General features: G+C 35.8%; 1 protein-coding gene across 2 annotated transcripts; it reads left to right on the top strand.

The window, feature by feature from the left end:
• Window positions 1–6,581: 6,581 nt before the first annotated feature.
• Window positions 6,582–20,174, top strand: LOC119258462 (reticulon-4-like). 2 transcript variants are annotated; one of them, XM_037526779.2, is made up of 3 exons: window positions 6,582–6,712; window positions 7,381–9,786; window positions 19,725–20,174. In XM_037526779.2, exons 2-3 carry the CDS (start codon window positions 7,389–7,391, stop codon window positions 19,862–19,864), a joined length of 2,538 nt encoding a protein of 845 aa, XP_037382676.2. In that variant the 5' UTR covers window positions 6,582–6,712; window positions 7,381–7,388; the 3' UTR covers window positions 19,865–20,174. The 2 variants fall into 2 exon arrangements, with proteins under 2 accessions (XP_037382676.2, XP_054557132.1); XM_054701157.1 differs by having other exon boundaries at window positions 6,672–9,786.
• Window positions 20,175–20,695: the final 521 nt, after the last annotated feature.

The raw sequence follows: 20,695 nt of genomic DNA, 5'->3' as shown, positions 1-20,695 counted from the left end.
TCCTAATTTTGTCATTATCAGTTTTTTTCTACCATGGTTAGTGCTTTCTGTGTGCTAAGACACTTGCTTACTCCAAGACTGTGATGATTTGTGTGTTTTCTTCTAGAATTGTTTAGTTTTAGCTTTCAAATCTGTGATCCATATTGAATTAATTTTTGTCTGTGGAAGAGTTGCAGATATAGATATCCAGTTGTCCCCGTGCAATTTCTTTGGGGGGGAGGAAAGACCATTTGTTTTTCTCTGTTGAATTGCTCTGGTGCTTTTGTTGAAATCAGTTGACCATGTAAGTGTGTCAGCTTATGTATATCTATTTTGTATCGATCTATATATGTCCATCATTAAGCCAATACCAAACTGTTCTGTTTACTATAGTTTTTTTTTTTTTAATTTATTTAAACAAGCACTGAGTACAGTCAGAAGCATGGGAGGGTGAGAGAATTCACCAGAGCCAGAGCGGGAACATAACAGGCAGACCGATGAAGTACACTGCTGAGGGGAGCAGTGGGTGCAGCAGGAGAGGTTTGCGGCAGGAGAGGTCTGCGCACCATGTGGGACCCTTGCAGGTGGCCAGGGATCGAACTGGTGCTGCATAGGCTGCGGGCAGCTGTGCAGCCCAGCGCTTAACCGCTGCACAACCAGGGGATGCCCTGTTTACTATAGTTTTAACATCAAACAAATTCCTAGCAGTATAAATGAACAGTAGAAATGATTCTAGAATGTATATAGAAATACAAACTACCTAGGAAGGGAAAAACAATTTTGAAAAAGACAATAAAACTTGGATTAGTCAGACTACTAAATGCTAAGACTCTGATAAAGACTTTGATAAAAGTCAAAGACTTTGATAAGACTTTGATAAGACTGATAAAGTGCTAAGACTAAGACTTTGATAAAAGTGAAAGACTTTGATAAAGTCTTAGCATTCAATAGTCTGACTAATCCAAGTTTTATTGTCTTTTTCAAAATTGTTTTTCTCTTTCTAGGTACTTTGTATTTTCTATATACATTCTAGAATCATTTCTACTGTTCATTCATACTGCTAGGAATTTTATTGGGATTACTTTGAGTTTAGAAAGCAATGTGGGGAAAATTGATATCTTAGAGTTTGAGGTTTTGCCTTATAATAAGCTAAGTTAGCCTGCCATAGTTTTATGTATGCTGCCAGAAGACACAGGTGCCTGGGTGTGATCAAAGGATTTTATTACTCAGAGCCAGAATGCTACCATCATTTTCTTTCATGGGTTTCCTGAGTCCCGTTTCCATAGGTCAGTGTGGAGAGGGCCAGGTAACACTTAGACTTGCCATGGATTGTGAGAGGAACCTTGAGCTTAGAGAAATGGAATCTTATATTGCCTGATAAGCATTCCTGCTTGTTGCTTAAGAGGAAGGTGCTATCTATCTCCAAGACTGTTTGCTCTATAAACATCTTTGAAGAGATAGTCCAGAATAAAACTTATCAGCGTTCAGTCCCTCTACTAGCTTGCTGTGCAAAAACACAAACAACTGGTAGAGAATTTTTCCTGATGCTCAACATTAGGTTTTCAAATTCACGATTATCTATATCATCTCCCCCTCTCATGTATTGTTTAGTTTTCTTCTTTTATTTCTCTCAACGGTGGTGTAGTTTTGAATGTAGATGTTTTGTACCTCTAGTATTAAATTAGTTTTGTTGTTGATACTGTAACTGATTAAATAATTTTTCATTTTGCATTTGTATATGGAAATACAGCCATTTTCTTGTATTCTCTTACATCCTACGTCCTTCTTAAATTCACTTATTAGCTCTAGTAGGGATTAGTAGGGTTTTGTTTGCCTTTAATCACTAGGATTTTCTAACTACTTAGTCTATTGTCTGCAAGTCCTGATAGTTTTACTTTTTGCTTCCTTTATGCTACAAATGTGGTGAGAAGGCAGGTAGAATCCTTGCTTGATTCTGTATCTTGAGGAAATGTGTTTAGTCTTTCACTGTTAAGTATGTTAAGTAAGCATGTTTTTCCTAGATGTCTTGACCCTTAGGTTTAGAATTCCGTTCTGTTCCCATTTGATGAGGATTTTTATGAAATAGGTGCTGATTTTATCGGACACACTATAGATTTGAGCTTAAGTAAAGAATCTAATAGCCAAAATGAGGAATAGATCATTTGAAAAAGTTCTTTTGTGAATAGTGTTCATCTTATACACTGTTATGAATAGTTTAGTGATTCTGTTCATTTTACTGAGTCTGGTAATGAAATGTATAATTTTAGTGACAATTTTGTAGCTCTGCCATTAACTTTGTGAATTTGAATGAGTTACTTAATTCTCTAAGCTTAGGTAACTGGAAATGTGGTAGATTAACAAAAGTAAGGATGAGTGTGTTATAGAAAGAACATAGAGAATTTGAGCTTGACTAGATGTCAACATTCAGATATGCAGGAGAGACCTACATGGGTTTGGTTTGGAAGAATTTTGTTTGGTTAGCATAGATGGCATGGGAGGAGTTGTTCAGATAAGTTCAGACAGTTAAGTTGGGGCCATATGGTGTAGGGCCTTATTTATCTGACAAAGGGTTTATGAACTCAAATGTAATTTAGTGATAATTTAGTGATAACTGGGACCTTTTAAATGTTTTTGAACAAGAGAATAATATTTTACAAATATTAATTTGATGGCAGTATTGTGGCGAGATTTAATACGAAAGTTCTGGCTACTAATTAGTGAAAACTTGTTTGTTTTTAAAGTATACTACTGTGTTTTTACTTAGTGTGGACAGTGGGTATAAATTAAGTCCTTAATTTATGTTTTTCTTGCTGTTCAAAATAACATAAATGAGGTTGATATTTAAGGTTTTGAATTCATTCAGTAGTTAGAATTTGACATTTTGTGTAGATGAGAAAATTGTGAACCTTCTTTGTAAGTAAGCTCACTCTTAATGTGTGTATTATATATATATATATATATATGTAAATACACACCCTATATCTGTAATTCAGTGTTACACTTTTTATTTGATACAGTACTCCTGATTATGAAACAGTTTACTCATTTGTCAGTCAGAATTTTTTAATAGAATAAGGATGACTAATCTAAAATTAGTAATTTCTTTAAAAACAGGGAAGGTAGTTTTAGCCTTAGAATATGGTAGCTATGATACATTAGTATCGATCAAAATTTTCTTTTATAACACTCTTAATTGTGCTTATTTTTAAATTCTAAATTCTAAATAGGGAAGTTTTTAGAAAGTAGGTACTACTGAATGGTTAAAAAAGTATGGGCTTATAAATTCTCAGGATGCAAATCTTAGATCTATTACTTTTCAACTTTATGACTCTGAGAAAAACAATTTAGCATTTTTATTTCTCTCTTTCCTCATCTGTGAAATGAGGATAATATCTGCACTTACTGCATGGTGTTATGTATTGAAAGAACATCTGCAGTAAAATGTGCCTGGTCAGCATTAATACCCATATAAATGTTATATTATGAAGTAGAGCAATTAGTTAAATATTTCAGATAATTATGGGATATTTGTTAGGTAACAGTTTCTCTTGTTTCAGTACATCAAACTTTAGGGGCTGATAAAGTAAGATTTCACACCAGTTGCACTTATGCATAATCATCCCTCAGAGATAAGAATGCATGTGCTTGTCTGGCTTGCTAGTTATGGACTCAGGGCAAGTTGTTTTTTTTTTCTTTTCACCTTCCTCATAACATTTTGAGGTAGGTACTATTATTATCCTTATTTATAAATGAACAAATGGCACTAACTAATAACTTTCTCAGGGTTAAAGTGTAAGTGATGGGTCTGGGATTTGAACCCAGCAGTCTGATCCATGATCTATGATTAGTGTAGGAGCCAGAGGAACTCTTCCCTTGAAGGCTGAATAGTTTTTTCTTAAGTGCTTTTAGAAATCCAGTATCTGCTGGTACCCTCAGCAGTGTATTTCAGTCAATCTGCCTGTTCTGCTCCCCGCTCTCTCTGTCTCTGGTGAATCTTCTCAACTCCTCCCCCCTCCCACGCCTGACCTATACCCCCAGTGCGTGGCTGCATAAATAAAATCTTTAAAAAAAAAAAGAAATCCAGTATTTGTTTTATGTTTAATTGTAGATTGCATCTCACTTTACAAAATGAAGGTTAAAAAATTTTGTTTTGAAATTTACTTCACTAGAATAGTTGAAGTACCGATTTTAAAATTTTCTCACTTGGTCAAATGCCAGGAATATAGATTTTACTGTAAGAGATATTCTGGTATTAGGTAGGAATAAGGATACATTAAAGTAATACTTGAAATTTTGGACACAATGTTAGATATAGTTTATTTTTGCTCTAATTATAACAGTAACACATGTTTCTAGTTCATTTTTAAGTAGACTGGCCTCTGAGCTGGTTGCTTTAACTGTATTCCTAGATGAAAAAGACAGCCATTTTGTAAAGAATTTGTTTTTAGTTAGATGGAGCAGCTTTGGCTCTGCTCTTTGACCCCCAGATCTCACTTTTATGTGTGATTGTAATCATTATTTTATAAAAAGGAATTTTCAGCTTTCCCCATTTTACAAATGAGAAACTGTATAACTTAACTGCAATCAATTACATAACTTGTTACCGCTGAAAAGTGTGTATACATTATGTATGTTTTATAAAACCTCATAAAGCATTATGTCTTACTGGTTTGGATGAGCGGGCCATAGAACATACTGTTTTAGGGTATAGAATTCCCTTTGAAACACATATATGGATTTTCCTTTACCCCATCCATCTAAGTACTCTTTAGGTATGACATCATGCCCAGTAAGGTTTTATCTAAAATTTATATGACATCATAAATTTAAGTTTCCTTCTTATCAGAGGGAAAACACTGCTGAAGGCAGTCATATTTGTGGGAGCTATATGTTTCATTTTTTTTCTGTTGGTCAGCCTTGTCTTATTGTCTTTCCAGATAGAAGTGTCCAAATTTATCAGGTTTTCTTCACTAAAGGAATACCATCCTGTCGTCTTTTAGATTATTTCAAATTGTCTTTTGCTAAAGATCTTTCTAATATAAACCATAGATGTTTGTTTAGCTCAGGATCCCCTAATTGCAGATAAAAGTTGGCAGTGGTTAGGTTGGTAGACCAATATATAGTGTATTGTTGGCTTGGGCTGCCATACCAGAATACCATAGATTGGGTATCTTAAGCAACAGAAATTTATTTCTCACAGTTCTGGAGGCTGGGAAACCTAAAATCAAGGTTCTAGAAAGGTAGCTTTCATTCAGAGCCTTCTTCTCTTGGCTGCCATTTTACTGTGTGCTCACCTGACATCTGAGTGTGTGTACACATGCACTTGCTCATCTGTGTTCACATGCAGGAGGCCTGTCGCACAGGCAAGCTCTTTTGTCTTAGAAGGGTACTAATCTTAGAAGATCATGGTCCCACCCTCATGAACTCTTAAAACCCTAGCTTCCTCCCTAAAGGCCCTGCTTCCAAATACCATCATATTGAAGGTTAGGGCTTCAAAATAGGAATTTTGTGGGCACAAATACTCAGTTCACAACATATAACATACTGTGGTTAAGAAATGGGCTCTGGAGTTAAATCGCCTGAGTCCCACTAGTTGTCTGTTAGTTACTTACCTATTTTGTAAAGAAACTGTTAAATGGGGAATATTGACAACAACTCTTAAAATAGGTTTGTAAGGGATAAAATGAGTTTTCTTGCATGTAAGACATTTGGAATAACAAGTAACCCTCAATATTAACAAGACATGATAGCAATGATATTCCTAATGGTAATTAGTATTTTCTGTGTAATTTGGACAGTGGCACATAAGACCTTGTCTAAAAAAAATAAATGTACAATTCTTTTTTCTTTAAAACTAGACAATCTGGAATGTAAAAGAAAATGCATGAATCTCTGAAAGTGTTCTGCATTTTTTAAAAAGAATTATTCCTTTATTGTAAGATATTTTTATTTTATTTATTTTTGCATAGAATAACTGGGGTGTAGGCGAGGGGTGCAGGGACTGAGAGGATTCACCAGAGACAGAGTGGGGAACAAGACAGGCAGATCTACTGAAATATACTGCCAACTGGAGCAGCAGCTTGCAAAACAGGAGAGGTCTACTACCCCATATAGGTTGGCTCCCTGGCCAGGGATCGAGCTCATGCTGCTTTGCAGTGGGAGGGCCTTCACTGTGGTAGTGCTGACACTTAATCCCTAGGCCACCAAGGAGGCCCAAGCGTTCTGCATTTTTAACATGTCAGTAAAAAGAAATTAAAAGTTCTGATTAATTTTTTTCAGATGCATCTTTTATATTGTTGACTGGAATAGGACTGGATAATTTACCTATCTGAAAAAATGAGTAAAAGTTTTGAATGTAGCATGTTAAATTAGAGGAATAGTATCTTAAGGCCATGGAATTTAGTTCATAAAGTTTCTTGAAAAATGATAGATTTATGAATATGTTTAAAGCTGTAGAAACTAGAAGGACACGGGTGTGCACTGTGGATATATTAAACTTTATAGTATATTAAACTTAATCTGAATTCATGGTACTATTTTCCTATTCATCTTGGCCTTTTCTCGGTAGATACAGTTTTATGTTATCTCATTGCAAACTGAACCTGTGCTTGCTGCTCTTTAGTCTCCTTCCAACTCTCTTTATTTCTGCTGAGGTTATATTCTATTTGTTTTTCAGATGAGACACTTTTTGCTCTTCCTGCTGCATCTGAGTCTGTGATACACTCCTCTGCAGGCAAGTTCTTTCTGCTAGCCTTTTATCCTCTGTGTGTTCTAGCTTTAACTCTAGCTTTGTTAACTGTAGAGAGTAGTTTGAATTTACTAAATATTAGTATTGGTTCTAAGAATGTTTGTCTACTGAAAAACCTGAAATTTACATTTTAGATGCTATATCCAAGAGAGAAATGGGTAGAACCTGTAATAATCAAAATTATGTAAGGAATTCTTAGACCCTTGATACACGTATTTAAATATTGACTTCCTCCTCTTGGTACAGTTAATTTGTTTATAGTGTAAAGCTTTCTTGTAATGAATGCTTGTCTATGGCATTTAATTATCCAATGCCACTTCTTTTTATTACTGCCAAACTCTTCTCTTAAATTTTCTTTCCTTCCTCTCAAAGATGAGTTAAAAGTAGTTTTTCTCAGTTGATTTTGAGACTTGATCTGTGCCTTTGTGTAGCATATAATCCACCTCTGTAGCTGTGCACAGGTTTTATTGACAGAACTTTAAATTTTTTCAGTAATGATTCAAAGTCTACTTGGTTGTTTATGAAATGTTAACTAACATTTAATTCTAGTTAACAGTCAGTTACTAAAACGCTATTTTGAATCTATCATAAAACTTGCATTAACTCTGAGAACACTGGCATTCTCTAACTTTCCTTTCTGTCCATGGTCACAGAAAAAATTATGGACATGAAGGAGCAGCCAGGTAACACTGTTTCCACTGGTCAAGAGGATTTCCCATCTCTCCTGCTTGAAACTGCTGCTTCTCTTCCTTCTCTATCTCCCTTCTCAGCTGCTTCTTTTAAAGAACAGGAATACCTTGGTAATTTATCAGCAGTATTACCCACCAAAGGAACACATCAAGAAACTTCAAATGAAGCTTTTAAAGCATTCTCAGAGAAGGCAAAAAATCCATTTGTAGACAAAGATGTAACAGAATTTTCAGAATTGGAATACTCAGAAATGGGATCATCATTCAGTGGCTCTCAAAAGGTAGAATCTGCCATAATAGCAGACCCTAGGGAAGAGATAATTGTGAAGAGTAAAGATGAAGAAGATGATTTAGTTAGTAATAACATCCTTCATAATCAACAAGTCTTACCTGTAGCCCTGACTAAATCAGTTAAAGAGGAGGACAAAATTGTGTCTCCAGAAAAAACAAAGGACAGTTTTAATGTAAAGGGAATTAGAGCAGAAGCTCCTTTGAGGGAAGAATATGCAGACTTCAAACCATTTGAACAAGTATGGGAAATAAAAGAGACTTATAAGGAAAATAGTGATGTGTTGGCTTCTGGAGGTAATATAGAGGGCAAGTTAGAAAGTAAAATGTATGAGAAATGTTTTGCAGGTAACCTTGAGCAAATGAGTCATGGAAAAGATAGCGAAAGCAGTAATGATGATACCTCTTTTCCCAGTACACCAGAAGCTATAAAGGATGGTTCGGGAGCATATATCACATGTGCTCCCTTTAACCCAGCTGCAACTGAAAGAATGTCAACAAATATTTTTCCTTTGTTGGAGGACCGTGCTTCAGAAAACAAGACAGATGAAAAAAAAATAGAGGAGAAGAAGGCCCAAATTATAACGGAGAAGAATACTAGCACCAAAACATCAAATCCTTTCCTTGTAGCAACCCAGGATGCTGAGACAACAGATTATGTCACAACAGATAATTTATCAAAGGTGTCTGGTGGGGAAGTAGTGGCAAATATGCCTGAAGGCCTAACCCCAGATTTAGTACAGGAAGCTTGTGAAAGTGAATTGAATGAAGTGACAGGTACAAAGGTTGCTTTTGAAACAAAAATGGACTTGGTTCAGACATCAGAAACTTTGCAGGAGTCACTATACCCCGTAGCACAGCTTTGCCCATCATTTGAAGAATCTGAAGCTACTCCTTCACCAGTTTTGCCTGACATTGTTATGGAAGCACCATTAAATTCCATCGTTCCTAGTGCTGGTGCTTCTGCAGTGCAGCCCAGTTCATCACCTTTAGAAGCTCCTCTTATAGTTAATTATGAAAACATGAAACTTGAGCCTGAAAATCCACCCCCTTATGAAGAGGCCATGAATGTATCACTAAAAAAAGTATCAGGAATAATAAAGGAAGGAACTAAAGAGCCTGAAGGTGCTCAAGAAACAGAAACTCCTTATATATCTATTGCTTGTGATTTGATTAAAGAGACAAAACTCACTACTGAACCAATGCCAGATTTTTCTAATTATTCAGAAATAGCAAAAGTTGCACAGCCTGTGCCTGATCATTCTGAGCTAGTTGAAGATTCCTCACCTGATTCTGAACCAGTTGACTTATTTAGTGATGACTCAATATCTGACGTTCCCCCCAAACAAGATGAAGCTGTGATACTTGTGAAAGAAAGTCTCATTGAAACATCTCAGTCAATCAGCAAACAGGAAAGTAAGGAAAGATTCAGTGCTTCACCACTTCCTGAGGTGGGAAAGCCATATTTAGAATCATTTCAGCCTAATTTAGATACCACAAAAAGTACCTTATCACCTGATGAAGTTTCAACATTGACCCAAAAGGAGAAAATTCCTTTGCAGATGGAGGAACTCAATACTGCAGTTTATTCAAATGATGGCTTATTTATTTCTAAGGAAGCAAAAATAAGAGAGAGTGAAACATTTTCAGATTCATCCCCAATTGAGATTATAGACGAATTCCCTACATTTGTCAGTTCTAAAACTGATTTTTCTCCTCAGATAGTCAGGGAATACAGTGACCTAGAAGTATCCCACAAAAGTGAAAAAGCTAATGTCCAGGATGGAGCTGAGTCATTGCCTTGCTCACATTTACCCCATACTCTTTCTTTCAAGAATGCACAACCTAAAGATGAAGATGAAGTCTGTGTCTCAGATAAATTTTCCAAAGAGAGGCCTGATACTTCAAAGGTGTCCTTACTGCCTCCAAATATTCCTGCTTTGCCCACTCAAACAGAGATAGGCAGTATAGTTAAACCCAAAGTTCTTTTGAAAGAAGCTGAGAAAAAACTTCCTCCTGATACAGAAAAGGAGAAAAGATCACCATCTGCTATATTTTCAGCAGAGCTGAGTAAAACTTCAGGTAATCAGTCCATACATTATTTTGTGCTTCTTAACACTATTTTTCCTTATCATGTGACATTCTACTACATTTTGTGTAGTATATTGCATTTATCATATCTAATATAGCACATTGGTAAGAATTCTTTTCTACTGTCTTGTTTGAAGGTTTTAGTATTTTTTCTATCTTGCTTGCAATCACCACTCATCCTTGATTTTAACTTTTTCATGCAATTACCCAATGGTCGTTTTTACATTGCACCATGGAATTAGAATTTTTTTTTTTTAGCTAGAATTGGCTCAGTGTCTATTTCTTTTCACTTGCTTTAGTGTTTCTTGATAGCGTGAAGAGCAAGAGCATTAAAAAATAGACATTTCCTGGTTTTCCCAGAAATATTTCATTTAACATTTTTAATGAAAGAGCATTTCTCTAACATTTCTAATATTTCAATATAATGTAGTGCTTTCCAGTGATAGGTATAACTTAACATAAAAAAAATTGAGTAGTAGACATTTTGTTGAAAAGTGTTAATTATGAACTGATGTATGTACTCATTCTCATTTTTTGGTCTTGACTCTACATTTTCCCAATACTTGGTTTGTGTGAAGTGATTTGAACATGTGTTTTTAATTTAACATTCTAATTTAGCTTTTTTCCCTCCATAAAAATATCTAGTGATTATTGTGTATTTACTGTGTTAGTTATTGGAGGAGGGTGACATTTACTGGTAGCGAGACCAGTTAGAGATTATTACTATAATTTAAGAAAGAGATTAACATTAAGGCGGTGGGATGAGCATGGAGACATCGGACTTAGTATTTGATTGAAGATGGACACGAACGAGAAGGGAAGGACTTAGACATGACTACACGGACCCTGCATTGTTGGTCTGCACAATTACCTTAGATGACAATCACCTGAAATCAGGACTAAGGAAACATGAAAGAATACATGCTTAAGAAGTGGAGATAGAAACTTCAATTTTGATTATGTTTTTATTAAGGTACCTATGAGACATCCAAAAGTGATGGATGTGAGAGACTTTGATTATATTTGCCCTAAGTTGAGAAATAGTAATGGAAACCACAGTCTTCAACTAGGTGGAGCCAAGAGAAGATTCGATGGTGGAAGAATTTGTTCAACATTATCAAATATTAGAGAGATCAGTTAAGAATTGTGAATTTGTGGAAAAAATGAGGGAAGGAATTGGCTTGACAGTGGCAAGTAGTGTGAATTGGGCAGTGCTAGGGTTGAGTAAATAGGACTTGAGCAAATGGATAATAAATGTTGACAATTTCTAAGTAGTTTGATAATGTGGAGAAGGTGGTGTTTGCATGTGCAAGGGAGTGTGTGAGGTTAAGGAACAACTTTTTCTTAAGGATGTCTAGTAGAAAGTCCAAGAGGAGATGATATGAGACTCAGGTAGAGGATTTAGAAAGAAAGATTTTGAAGGACTTTGTAGTGAAAGGTGAGCAAAGGTTGTAGTGAAAGGAGAGTAGAATAAAGGTGTTGCTAGGATTTTGTAGCTGGAAGGTGAAATTGTTGGATATGTTTATTCTTTAGAGTAGTATATTAGGTTATTTGCTGAGAGTAACTGAAACATGCTTGGGTGAAAGAGGCCTGAAATGTCTTCTAATTAGAGAAACAAATACATTTGCATTTAGAGTTGAAGAGGTGGTCTGTGTGTGCTGATGGGGTGAGGCCAAAGTCTGGATATGGATTCAGAGAAGGCAAATTCAAGGTTGTGTGTTACTAGATGGACCCATTGCTGTAGTCAATGGAAGTGGGGATAATAGTAAGAGAGTAGATTGAAATAATGGATTGTGACATGTAAGTTGAAGATTGTAAAGAGAGAAAAGGGAGTTGGTAAGAGTAGAAAGTCAGCTTGAGGACCAAATGAGATCTAAGAACCAAGAGTAATGAGAATAAAAATAAGAACACCAAAACGATAGGATGCTGTGGTCTAAGTAGGATTGTGTCTGTGCTTGTGTGTTAGATGTTGAATTTGGAATTCCATAATGATCATGAGACAAGGACTAAAGTGGGAAAGTTGCTGGAGGTGAAGTCAAGTAAACCGTGAAGCTAAGATGTTGGATTGTTCTTTCACATGGTATTAAAGTCGTGATGATGGCAGGATGATGGCAGGACTTGGGTGACAAGAAAGATTAGGAGCTAGGAACAAGAGTCTTTTTCATATAGGGTAGTGAGGCAACTGGCAGAATGGTAGATGGGAGCAATAAGGAAGGACAGAGTATGGATGTCTGGATGACTGCGACTGTTGCCCCAAACCTCTGAAATAATAGTCTGGGTTGAGGTATTTGAGAATACATATCCCCTATTTAGAGAATTCCATAGGGAAGGCGGTTTGAAGAATTAGATTTGGTAGCAATTTTCAGTGAAGAAGTTGAAGGTTAGGGGAGATGGTTCACAGTGGAGTTGGGATTTCCAACAGCACAGTAAAATGGTTTAGGAGAGAGAAAACAAGAGAAGCCCAGAGCAGCGTAATGATAGTGTGGGTGAAGACCAACGTAAAGCAGGGAGGTGTTATAACAGTCTCTAACGTCTAACTGTGTCTACCCCCAACACTCCCTCCTTGATGCTGATGGTCTTCTAGTAGATGCGGGCACTCAGGTATTATGATGCCTTGTTTTGATTTAAGTAAAGAAATGAGAGCAGTGCTTAGAATGCTGAGTAGGGATGGTTGAAGAAGGAAGTATAAACAATGTTCGCGTTTTTTCTTTAGAGAATAGTTACTAATGCCTTTTCAGAATAAAGATGTCATGTACAAGAGATCATATGGTATGTCTTTTTCTGACTGACTTAACATAGTATCCTTAAGGCCCATCCATATCCCAAATGGCAGGATTTCTTCTTTTTTTTTTTCCCCCAGATTTTTTTTTTAATTTATACAATAGCTGGGGTACAGGCAAGAGGCACGGGAGGGTGAGAGGATTCACTGGCACAGAACAGGCAGACAGACTGAAAGCACTGCTGAGGGGAGCAGCGGGCGCGACAGGAGAGGTCTGCTGCGCCATGTGGAAATCTCCCTGGCTGGCTGGGAATCGAACCTGTGCTGCATAGGGTGTGGACAGCTTCACAGCGCTGTGCTCAATAAAATTGAGCACAACCTGCTGCGCCACTGGGGAGGCCCAGGATTTCATTTTTTATAGCTGAATAATGTTTCATTTCATATATATAAAATTTTACTCTCTGTGTGTGAAGTTTCACTCATTTTCTGTACCCATTAATCCATCGGTGAACACTTAGGTTGCTTGTGTACCTGGGCTATCGTAAATAATGCTGTCATAGGGAATGCATATATATCTTTTTGAGTTACTGTTTTGTTTTGTTTTTGATAAATACCCAGAATTGGAATTGTTGAATCACTTGGTAATTCTATTTTTGTTTTTTAAAGATTTTTATTTATTTATTTACACAAGAACCAGGGTACAGGCCAGATTCGCGGGAGGGTGAGAGGATTCACCAGAGACAGAGTGGTGAACAGAACAGGCAGACTGGGCCTCCCCTGGTGGCGCAGCGGTTGAGCGCTGGGCTGCGAAGCTGCCCGCAGCCTCTGCAGCACGGGTTCGATCCCCGGTTCGTCAGTCTGCCTGTTCTGTTCTCCACTCTGGCTCTGATGAATTCCCTCACCTTCCTGCGCTTCTGACTGTACCCAGTGCTTGTATAAATAAATAAATCTAAAAAAAAAAAAAAAAAAAAAAAAAGAACAGGCAGACTGACTGGAATACACTGCTGGGGGGAGCAGTGGGCGAGACAGGAGAGGTCTGCCACACCATGTGGGACCCTTGCTGGCCAGCCGGGATCGAACCGGCACTGCAGAGGCTGTGGACAGCTTCACAGCGCTGCGCTCAACTGCCTGCGCCACCAGGGGAGGCCCTCTATTTTTATTTTTTTGAGGAACTTATATACTATATTTTATAGTGACTGCATCAGTCTACATTCCCACGAACAATGTACAAAGGTTCCCTTTCTCCACATTCATGCAAATATCTGTTATCTCTTGTGTTTTTGATAATGGCCATTTTACCATGTGTGAGGCAATATCTCGTCGTGGTTGATTTATGTTTTTTCCTGATGATTAGAGGGATGTTGAGAATCTCTTTATGTATCTTTATCTCTTTAGCCATCTGTATGTCTTCTTTGGAAAAATAATTTATGTTCTTTAATTTTTAAAAAAATTCTGTGGCTAAAGATTTATTCTTTGGTATCCTCATGGCTTCCATTTTTGCTTACAGTATTACTATTGGTACTTTCCTCACTTTCTACTCATTAAAAAATGAAACAACAAAGGTATAAGAAAACATCCTAATAATTGTATAAATTTGTCTACTATAAATAGACCAAGATAGTGAAACTTTTGGAAAGTATAGACACTGACAGGCAGCACTACCACATGACAATTGAAATGTTTTTCTCAGATCGTATTTACAAGTCTCATTTTTGCACAGGAATGACAGTTTCGGGATAGGAGTATATAATCATTGGAAGTGGAAGACACCGATACATACTAAGAGTGAAGAGTGGTTAGCTCAACCTTGTAATGTTAGGAATGGCTTCAGTGAAGAGAGGATTCTATGAAAATTTCAAATTACAAACGAGTAAACACATAGCCCTGCTTATTTATGTAAATGTGACAAAAGTTTTCCAAATCCTGTTTTGTGTCATATTAGGGGTAGGTGAGTGTATTGTGAGTGTTATGGCCAGTATGTAGAAACCTCCTCACTTGCAGCAGGGATGTAGATTTGTGAGCTGATCATGTGTAACTAAGTAAAAAAATAATTTGGGTTTATTCAGAGTTTTAACTGAAATCAATGTAAGCTAAAGAAGAATTTGATACTTGAGATGCTAAATTAGTTATGACTGGAATTTAGCAGAATTTAAAAAAAAATATGGAATCATTTAGGTAGGATAGTTCTAAAAATCATTGCTTTTTAAAATTTGACTTGTGTGGAAATAACTTCAAACTTAAAAATAATTGCTGTTTATCTAAACTTCCCTATTAACATTTACCCCATTTGCTTTATTATGATCTCTTTCTATAGCTAACTACCTGGACACATTATCAATCTTGTTTTCTCAGAATCATTTGAGAGTAATAATATGTGCATTCTGACCTAAATGCTTCAGAAAGAGATATTCTTTTACATAACCTCAGTATAGCTCTTAAATCCCTAAATTTACATTTATATAGTCTACCATTCATATTCCAGTTTTTTTATTTGCCCAATAATGTCCTTTATAGTTTTCTCTACTATAAGATCTGCATTTAATCTTCCAAGTTTTGCATTTAATTATCATGTTGCTTTTATGTCTTTAAATCTGGATCACTTCCATTCTTTACTCCATGTGACATTAATATTTTTGAACAATATAGGCTCCTTCCACATTTTGTAGTTGTTTGATGTTTCTTAGTGATTAGAATGAGATTATGAATTCATGGGCAAAATGAAGATGATGTAGTATTTCTCTCATGGTATCATATTTGGAGTACTCGCTATCCATCAATCCGTCAGTGATGAGTTTAATTTTGAGTATGTGACCGTTTGTCCCTGTTTTCCTCATTGAAAAATAGATACTTAACACCATGCAGAATGCCTGCCCCCCAGCAGGCATTACCCCACCCCAAATTTAGTATTCATTGATAATTCTTCCTTGATTCAATTTTTACCATTAAGTTGCAATTTGATGACTTTTCAGTTCCAACATTCCCTCCATGTTTCTAAATTAGGCTTTGTCATTTTACTGTTGGCAAGAGCCCTTTTCCGTTAATGAATTAGTTATCAGTGTGGATCAGTGAACATCTATTTCCCCCTCAATGGTTTATAATGCATTACTAAAAAGTAACTGAAGGAAAAAACGTAAAAAAACGTACAAAGACTGTCTTACATTCTACCTGGAGGGTCCCACACTGATGAGGTTAATGTTTTCTACTAAATGTAAACTGTTCTGATTTGGTGGGCCCTATTCAAATCGACCAGCAGCTATCTTTTTTGTGCTGGTGGGAGTGCAGAGGGTGGTAGAAAGGAAAACATTTCTTCTTTCTAACATAACAAAATGTTGACGATTCATCTCATGCCTACTGTGCTCAGAACTGCAGCCATTTCTCTAGGGATACTTGATTGCTTTTAATCTGTAGTTGTGTTAAAGGTCAAGAGCTGAATGGTAGTTAATACTCCCGGTTATTAGGATCATTTTTATCTCTTTCAGTGGGCAGAACTAGGAAATGCTTGTATACATATATACAACTAAGCATAAGCATGAACATTTACTTATTTTAGAAATTATGAGTTCACACAGATAACTTCAGTTCTGATCCATTCCCAAAATGATCATTTCTTCTTTCACTTTCTTTTTTTTTTTTTTTTAAAGATTCATTTATCTATGCATACAAGAACACAGGCCAGACATGTGGGGGTCGGGAGGGATGGGGTTAGAGGATCCACTAGAAACTGAATGGTGAACAGAACAGGCAGATTGACTGAAATACACCGCTGAGGGGAGCAGCAGGTGAGACAGGAGAGGTCTGCCTTGCCATGTGGGTTTCTCCCTGGCTGGCCGGGGATCGAACTCGTGCTGCAGAAGCTGCGCATTGCTTCATAGTGAGGTGCCCAACCCCTTGTGCCACCAGGGAAGCCCTCACTTCCTATTTTTGCATGTTCCTTGGATCATGAGTACCCTGGCTCGCAACACTACCAATACATTTACTCACTTGCTTAACTCTTTAATTTAATATACCTAAAATAGTTATAAAATGCTTTTTAAAATTGTTATAATACAATGACGTTAATAAAGTTACCTCCTGCCCAAGATTGTATATAAATATATATATGCACAAATGCAAATTACTTGGATTAGTTCTTTTTTCCCTTTTCTCCACCTTCAGTGTGGTTGTAATATTCATTTGAAAATTAGATTAATGTGTTTCAGTTTCAGTTTTTCTTTTTTTCTATTTAGGAGGATTCTAAATTGGGAATTTTGAAAGTTGGAGAAAATCTTTTTTTTTAAAGATTTATGTATATGTATACAAGATCTGGGGTGTAGGCCACAGGTGCAGGGAGGTGAGAAGATTCACCAGAGACAGAGTGGGGTGCAGAACAGGCAGATCTACTGAAATACACTGCTGAGGGGAGCAGAGGGAGAGAGAGGAGAGGTCTGCTGTACCATATGGGTTAGATTGTATGCTGTAATGACTGGCAGTAGCTTGATGAGCACTGTGTCTTTAACCCCTGTGCCACCAGGGAGGCCCAGGAGAAAAGCTTTTTTGCATATTGATATCAGTTAGTCTCCACCATAATCTTAAAGAAGAAACTACTTTTTTTTAAAGACGTATTTTTAAAGATTTATTTATGCATATAAGAACTGGGGTATAGGTCAGAGGTGTGGGGGGTGAGAGGATTCACCAGAGACAGAGTGAGGAGCTGAACAGGCGGATCTACTGAAATAACACTGCTGAGGGGAGCAGCCAGTGAGACAGGAGAGGTCTGCTGTGTCATGTGGGTCATTTCCCTGCCTGACGATCACACTCATGTTGCAGTGGCTGGTGATAGCTTGATAGCGCTGCGACTTAACCCCTGCACCACCAGGGAGGCCCAAAAGAAACTATTTTATGATGATAAAACCTAAACTGAGAGATAGTAACTCTCCTAAGGTATATAGCAAATTATGTAATACACATAATACCTTTGAACTTCCGTTGTTTTCTAGATACTGGTTTAATGTTCTTTCTTATACTCTTCCACAAGGGAGATTTTTTTCCCCAGCGTGTGAAGAACTTGGGTTCCAGTATAGGTTTTACCCTTTTCTTAGTTGTTTCCCCATTTTGGATTGAGCAGTTATTGCCCTAAATTTAGCTGACAACCAAGGTGTTGCTGCCATAATTATATAGTTCTTGTGTTGGGGACATTAGCCAATGCCAAAACATTTTTTAAAAGTCAAGAAAATCTATTTTTTGTCATGTAGGGATAAAAGAATGAAGATAACATTTTGTTGCTTCCATGTGGAGACTGAATGACCCTAGTGAGGTCAGCTATTACCTATGTTGTTGGTAGGCCATTGATAAAGAAAGATGCTAATGTCTTTGATCCATATGACTGATTTTAACTTAATGATACTGATTGCTTTAATATGTTTTTCTGTTTGCTTGTTCTTTCACTAACTCATAGAATATTTTCAGTTTGCAATCCAGAGTAGAGGTTGTGTTTTGCTGACCTGCTGGAACATTTGGTGAATAATGTATAAACCACAAGTTGATTATTTATTCATGATACTTAAACTGTTTACTATCTAATAGCAAGTAGTATTACCATAATAAAGAGCTCACTGAGAAGAACCCACTTATCTAGATTAAAAATAAAAATTATAGTTTGCAAATTTGTATATACTGTGTACTCATGAGTAAGAGCTTTATTTTGATGTTTAGACTTAACACATTTTTCTTATATTAAAAAAATTTTCTAGATAGCTTTTCACCTTTTTCACTAAATTATAGCAATTAAGGCTTAGTATTTTGGTTAAAATGTATTTTTAATGACCATATTTAGGACACTTTTAGTGGGACTTTGGTTATGATAGTGAGTCTTAACTTGAAACAAGTTAGAAATTTATGTACTTGGAAAATGTTTAACAAATTGAGTAGAAATACCTTTAACTAGAACACTCCTAGTAAATGTAAAGTGTACCTAAATTGTGACTGTTAATAAAGGAATTGATGATATTTACTTCAATGTCACATTGTAAAATCAGTGAGGATTCATTTAGTACTTACTATGGACCCAATACAAGTTGAAAATAAATATGAAGTATGTATCATAAAAAATAAGATACTGCTAAATATAATGTGGTTGAAAGAACTTCATCTTAGACAGTTTACAGACATTTTACAACTTTTAGTTGCAATACTGACTATCGATTAGCTGGGCAAATGCTTAAATTTTTTGAGCTTCCTAATTTTATTAGTCAGAATTTCTCTCATGGACCTGCCAGCTGTCAGTGAAATCAGTAACATTGTAGCTTCTAAAAAAAGATTTAGCAAAATCTTACATAATGCAAACATTTCCTTGTCTTTAAATAATTTTCTGTGTGAACAATTTTTTTTGATGCTTAGTGTTCCTTAGTATGATTATAATTTCACCAGTGGTCTGGCTCCTCTTGTATTATTCCCTACTTCTAATTTTTTAAGTAATGCTATCATGCTTATCTCTCTATATTTAAATATGTTTTACATAGCTATTAATTTTTTTTCATAAATTATGAGAAATAAACCCTTAGGCCAGTGGGTATGACATTAAGAATTTAAACAAAAAATTACCATTAGAAAAGTTGGACTACTTTTTATCCTCACAAAACACCCTTTTCTCTGTTATCATTGTGTTTATTATAAATATTTTCATAGATAATAGTTCCACATTATACAAAATTCAAAAAGTACAATGACAATCTTCCTGTTTCTGTTGCCTACCCATCTAGCGCTCTTTGCTAGAAAGTCATTATGATTTATTTCTTATTATATATCCTCCTGGTTACTCTGTGCTTGTTATTTCTTTACCTTAGCAGTTTAGGTTAAATGGTATTTGTTGGTTTGCTCTTCGATTATTATTGAAGAAGAACATGTTCCATTTCTTAACCTTATTTGTAATTCTGTTGTGAATTGCCTGTTCATACCCTTTGCCCATTTTAAAATACTCATCTCTTCTGAGTTATTTATATACAAAGGATGCAAACTCTTGAAATATTAGTTTTCCCAATGATTTTTTTCTTCACATTTTAGTGGGTATTTTCCTGTATATTACCATGGGAAAATTACAATTTTTATTTGCGGTTTCATTGTCACACTTACTTCTGATTGTTTTAAAATTGATTCTGCATTCTGGTTAGAGATAATTTTACATCATAAGCCTTTTTGGTGGTGTTTTTTTCCTTTTCCCATCAAACTGATCTAGTTGCCTGTTACCATGCTGCAATTGTAGAGAAGAGTAAAAAATTAAGAACAGTTTTTTGGATTGTACAATCAACTGTACTACGGGAGTTGGTGCCATCTAGTGTTGTTGCTAGAAAACAAGGTATGCAGAATGCTCTATAATTACCATATGGAATAAATACATAGTTGGGCAGAGAAATGTAAAGATTTACGAATTTTTGCTTTATGTTAATTTTTCATATAGCATTTTTAAAACAGACTATAAAATGATTTTGAATTTTGACACATGGTACTGAATTAATGCTTGAATCATGCTATTTTAGACATGAAATGACTATGATTTCCCCGTGTACTTAAGTGAAAGCTAAGAAGTTGCAGAAGGTCTGTGCAAAGCCTGGTGACTATTACAGTTCCAAATTTCAAAATGCTTTGGATCTTTTGTAATATCTGAACATTTATTTAGGGTATAATAAGCCAGAATTTATTTAGTTCTCATTGAATAGTATTATTTTCTGTTTTCTGTGGATTCTAGTGTTCATTTTTAGCAGCTATATGAAATGGTCTATAATTAAAATGCTCATTTTTTTTGGTCTTTTATATTGTCATTCATTTTCTCTATATCTTAAGGTTCAATTCGTAGTTAATGTTGAAGTGCTATAATTTAGTCCATAGAGGGCATTATTTTACAGCACATGGTATTAGACAGCATTATTTAATACCTTCAGTAATGAGACTTAAGTTTAGTTTCATGAGAGATTAGAATAATTAAATTTTGGAATATGTTTAAAACTGTGCAGCTGTAATTATATCTTTATTAATAAGGAAAAATCCTGCCAGAAAGTAGAAATAATTATTTTAGTTATTAAGGTTGTATACAAATTAAGAGTTTAGCACTTTCAGTCCAAATGACCATCTTGTTTCCACCTAATTTCCCTCGACCTCTAAACATTGTAAACAAAACAAAAACATGAGTTTTTGGCAGCACCTTTATAG

Source organism: Talpa occidentalis, unplaced genomic scaffold (assembly GCF_014898055.3).
Source record: "Talpa occidentalis isolate TD23 unplaced genomic scaffold, MPIMG_talOcc4v2.1 talOcc4.470, whole genome shotgun sequence".
Taxonomy (NCBI): Eukaryota; Metazoa; Chordata; class Mammalia; order Eulipotyphla; family Talpidae; genus Talpa; species Talpa occidentalis.
The sequence above is the reverse complement of the archived record's forward strand: the minus strand, read 5'-3'. Positions and strand labels throughout refer to the sequence as shown.

Coding starts and splice junctions, on each gene's coding strand:
- LOC119258462 (XM_054701157.1), top strand. CDS start 7,371: ATGGTCACAGAAAAAATTATGGACATGAAGGAGCAGCCAGGTAACACT. Junction 9,787..19,724: donor AGAGCTGAGTAAAACTTCAG/GTAATCAGTCCA, acceptor AAACTGATCTAG/TTGCCTGTTACCATGCTGCA.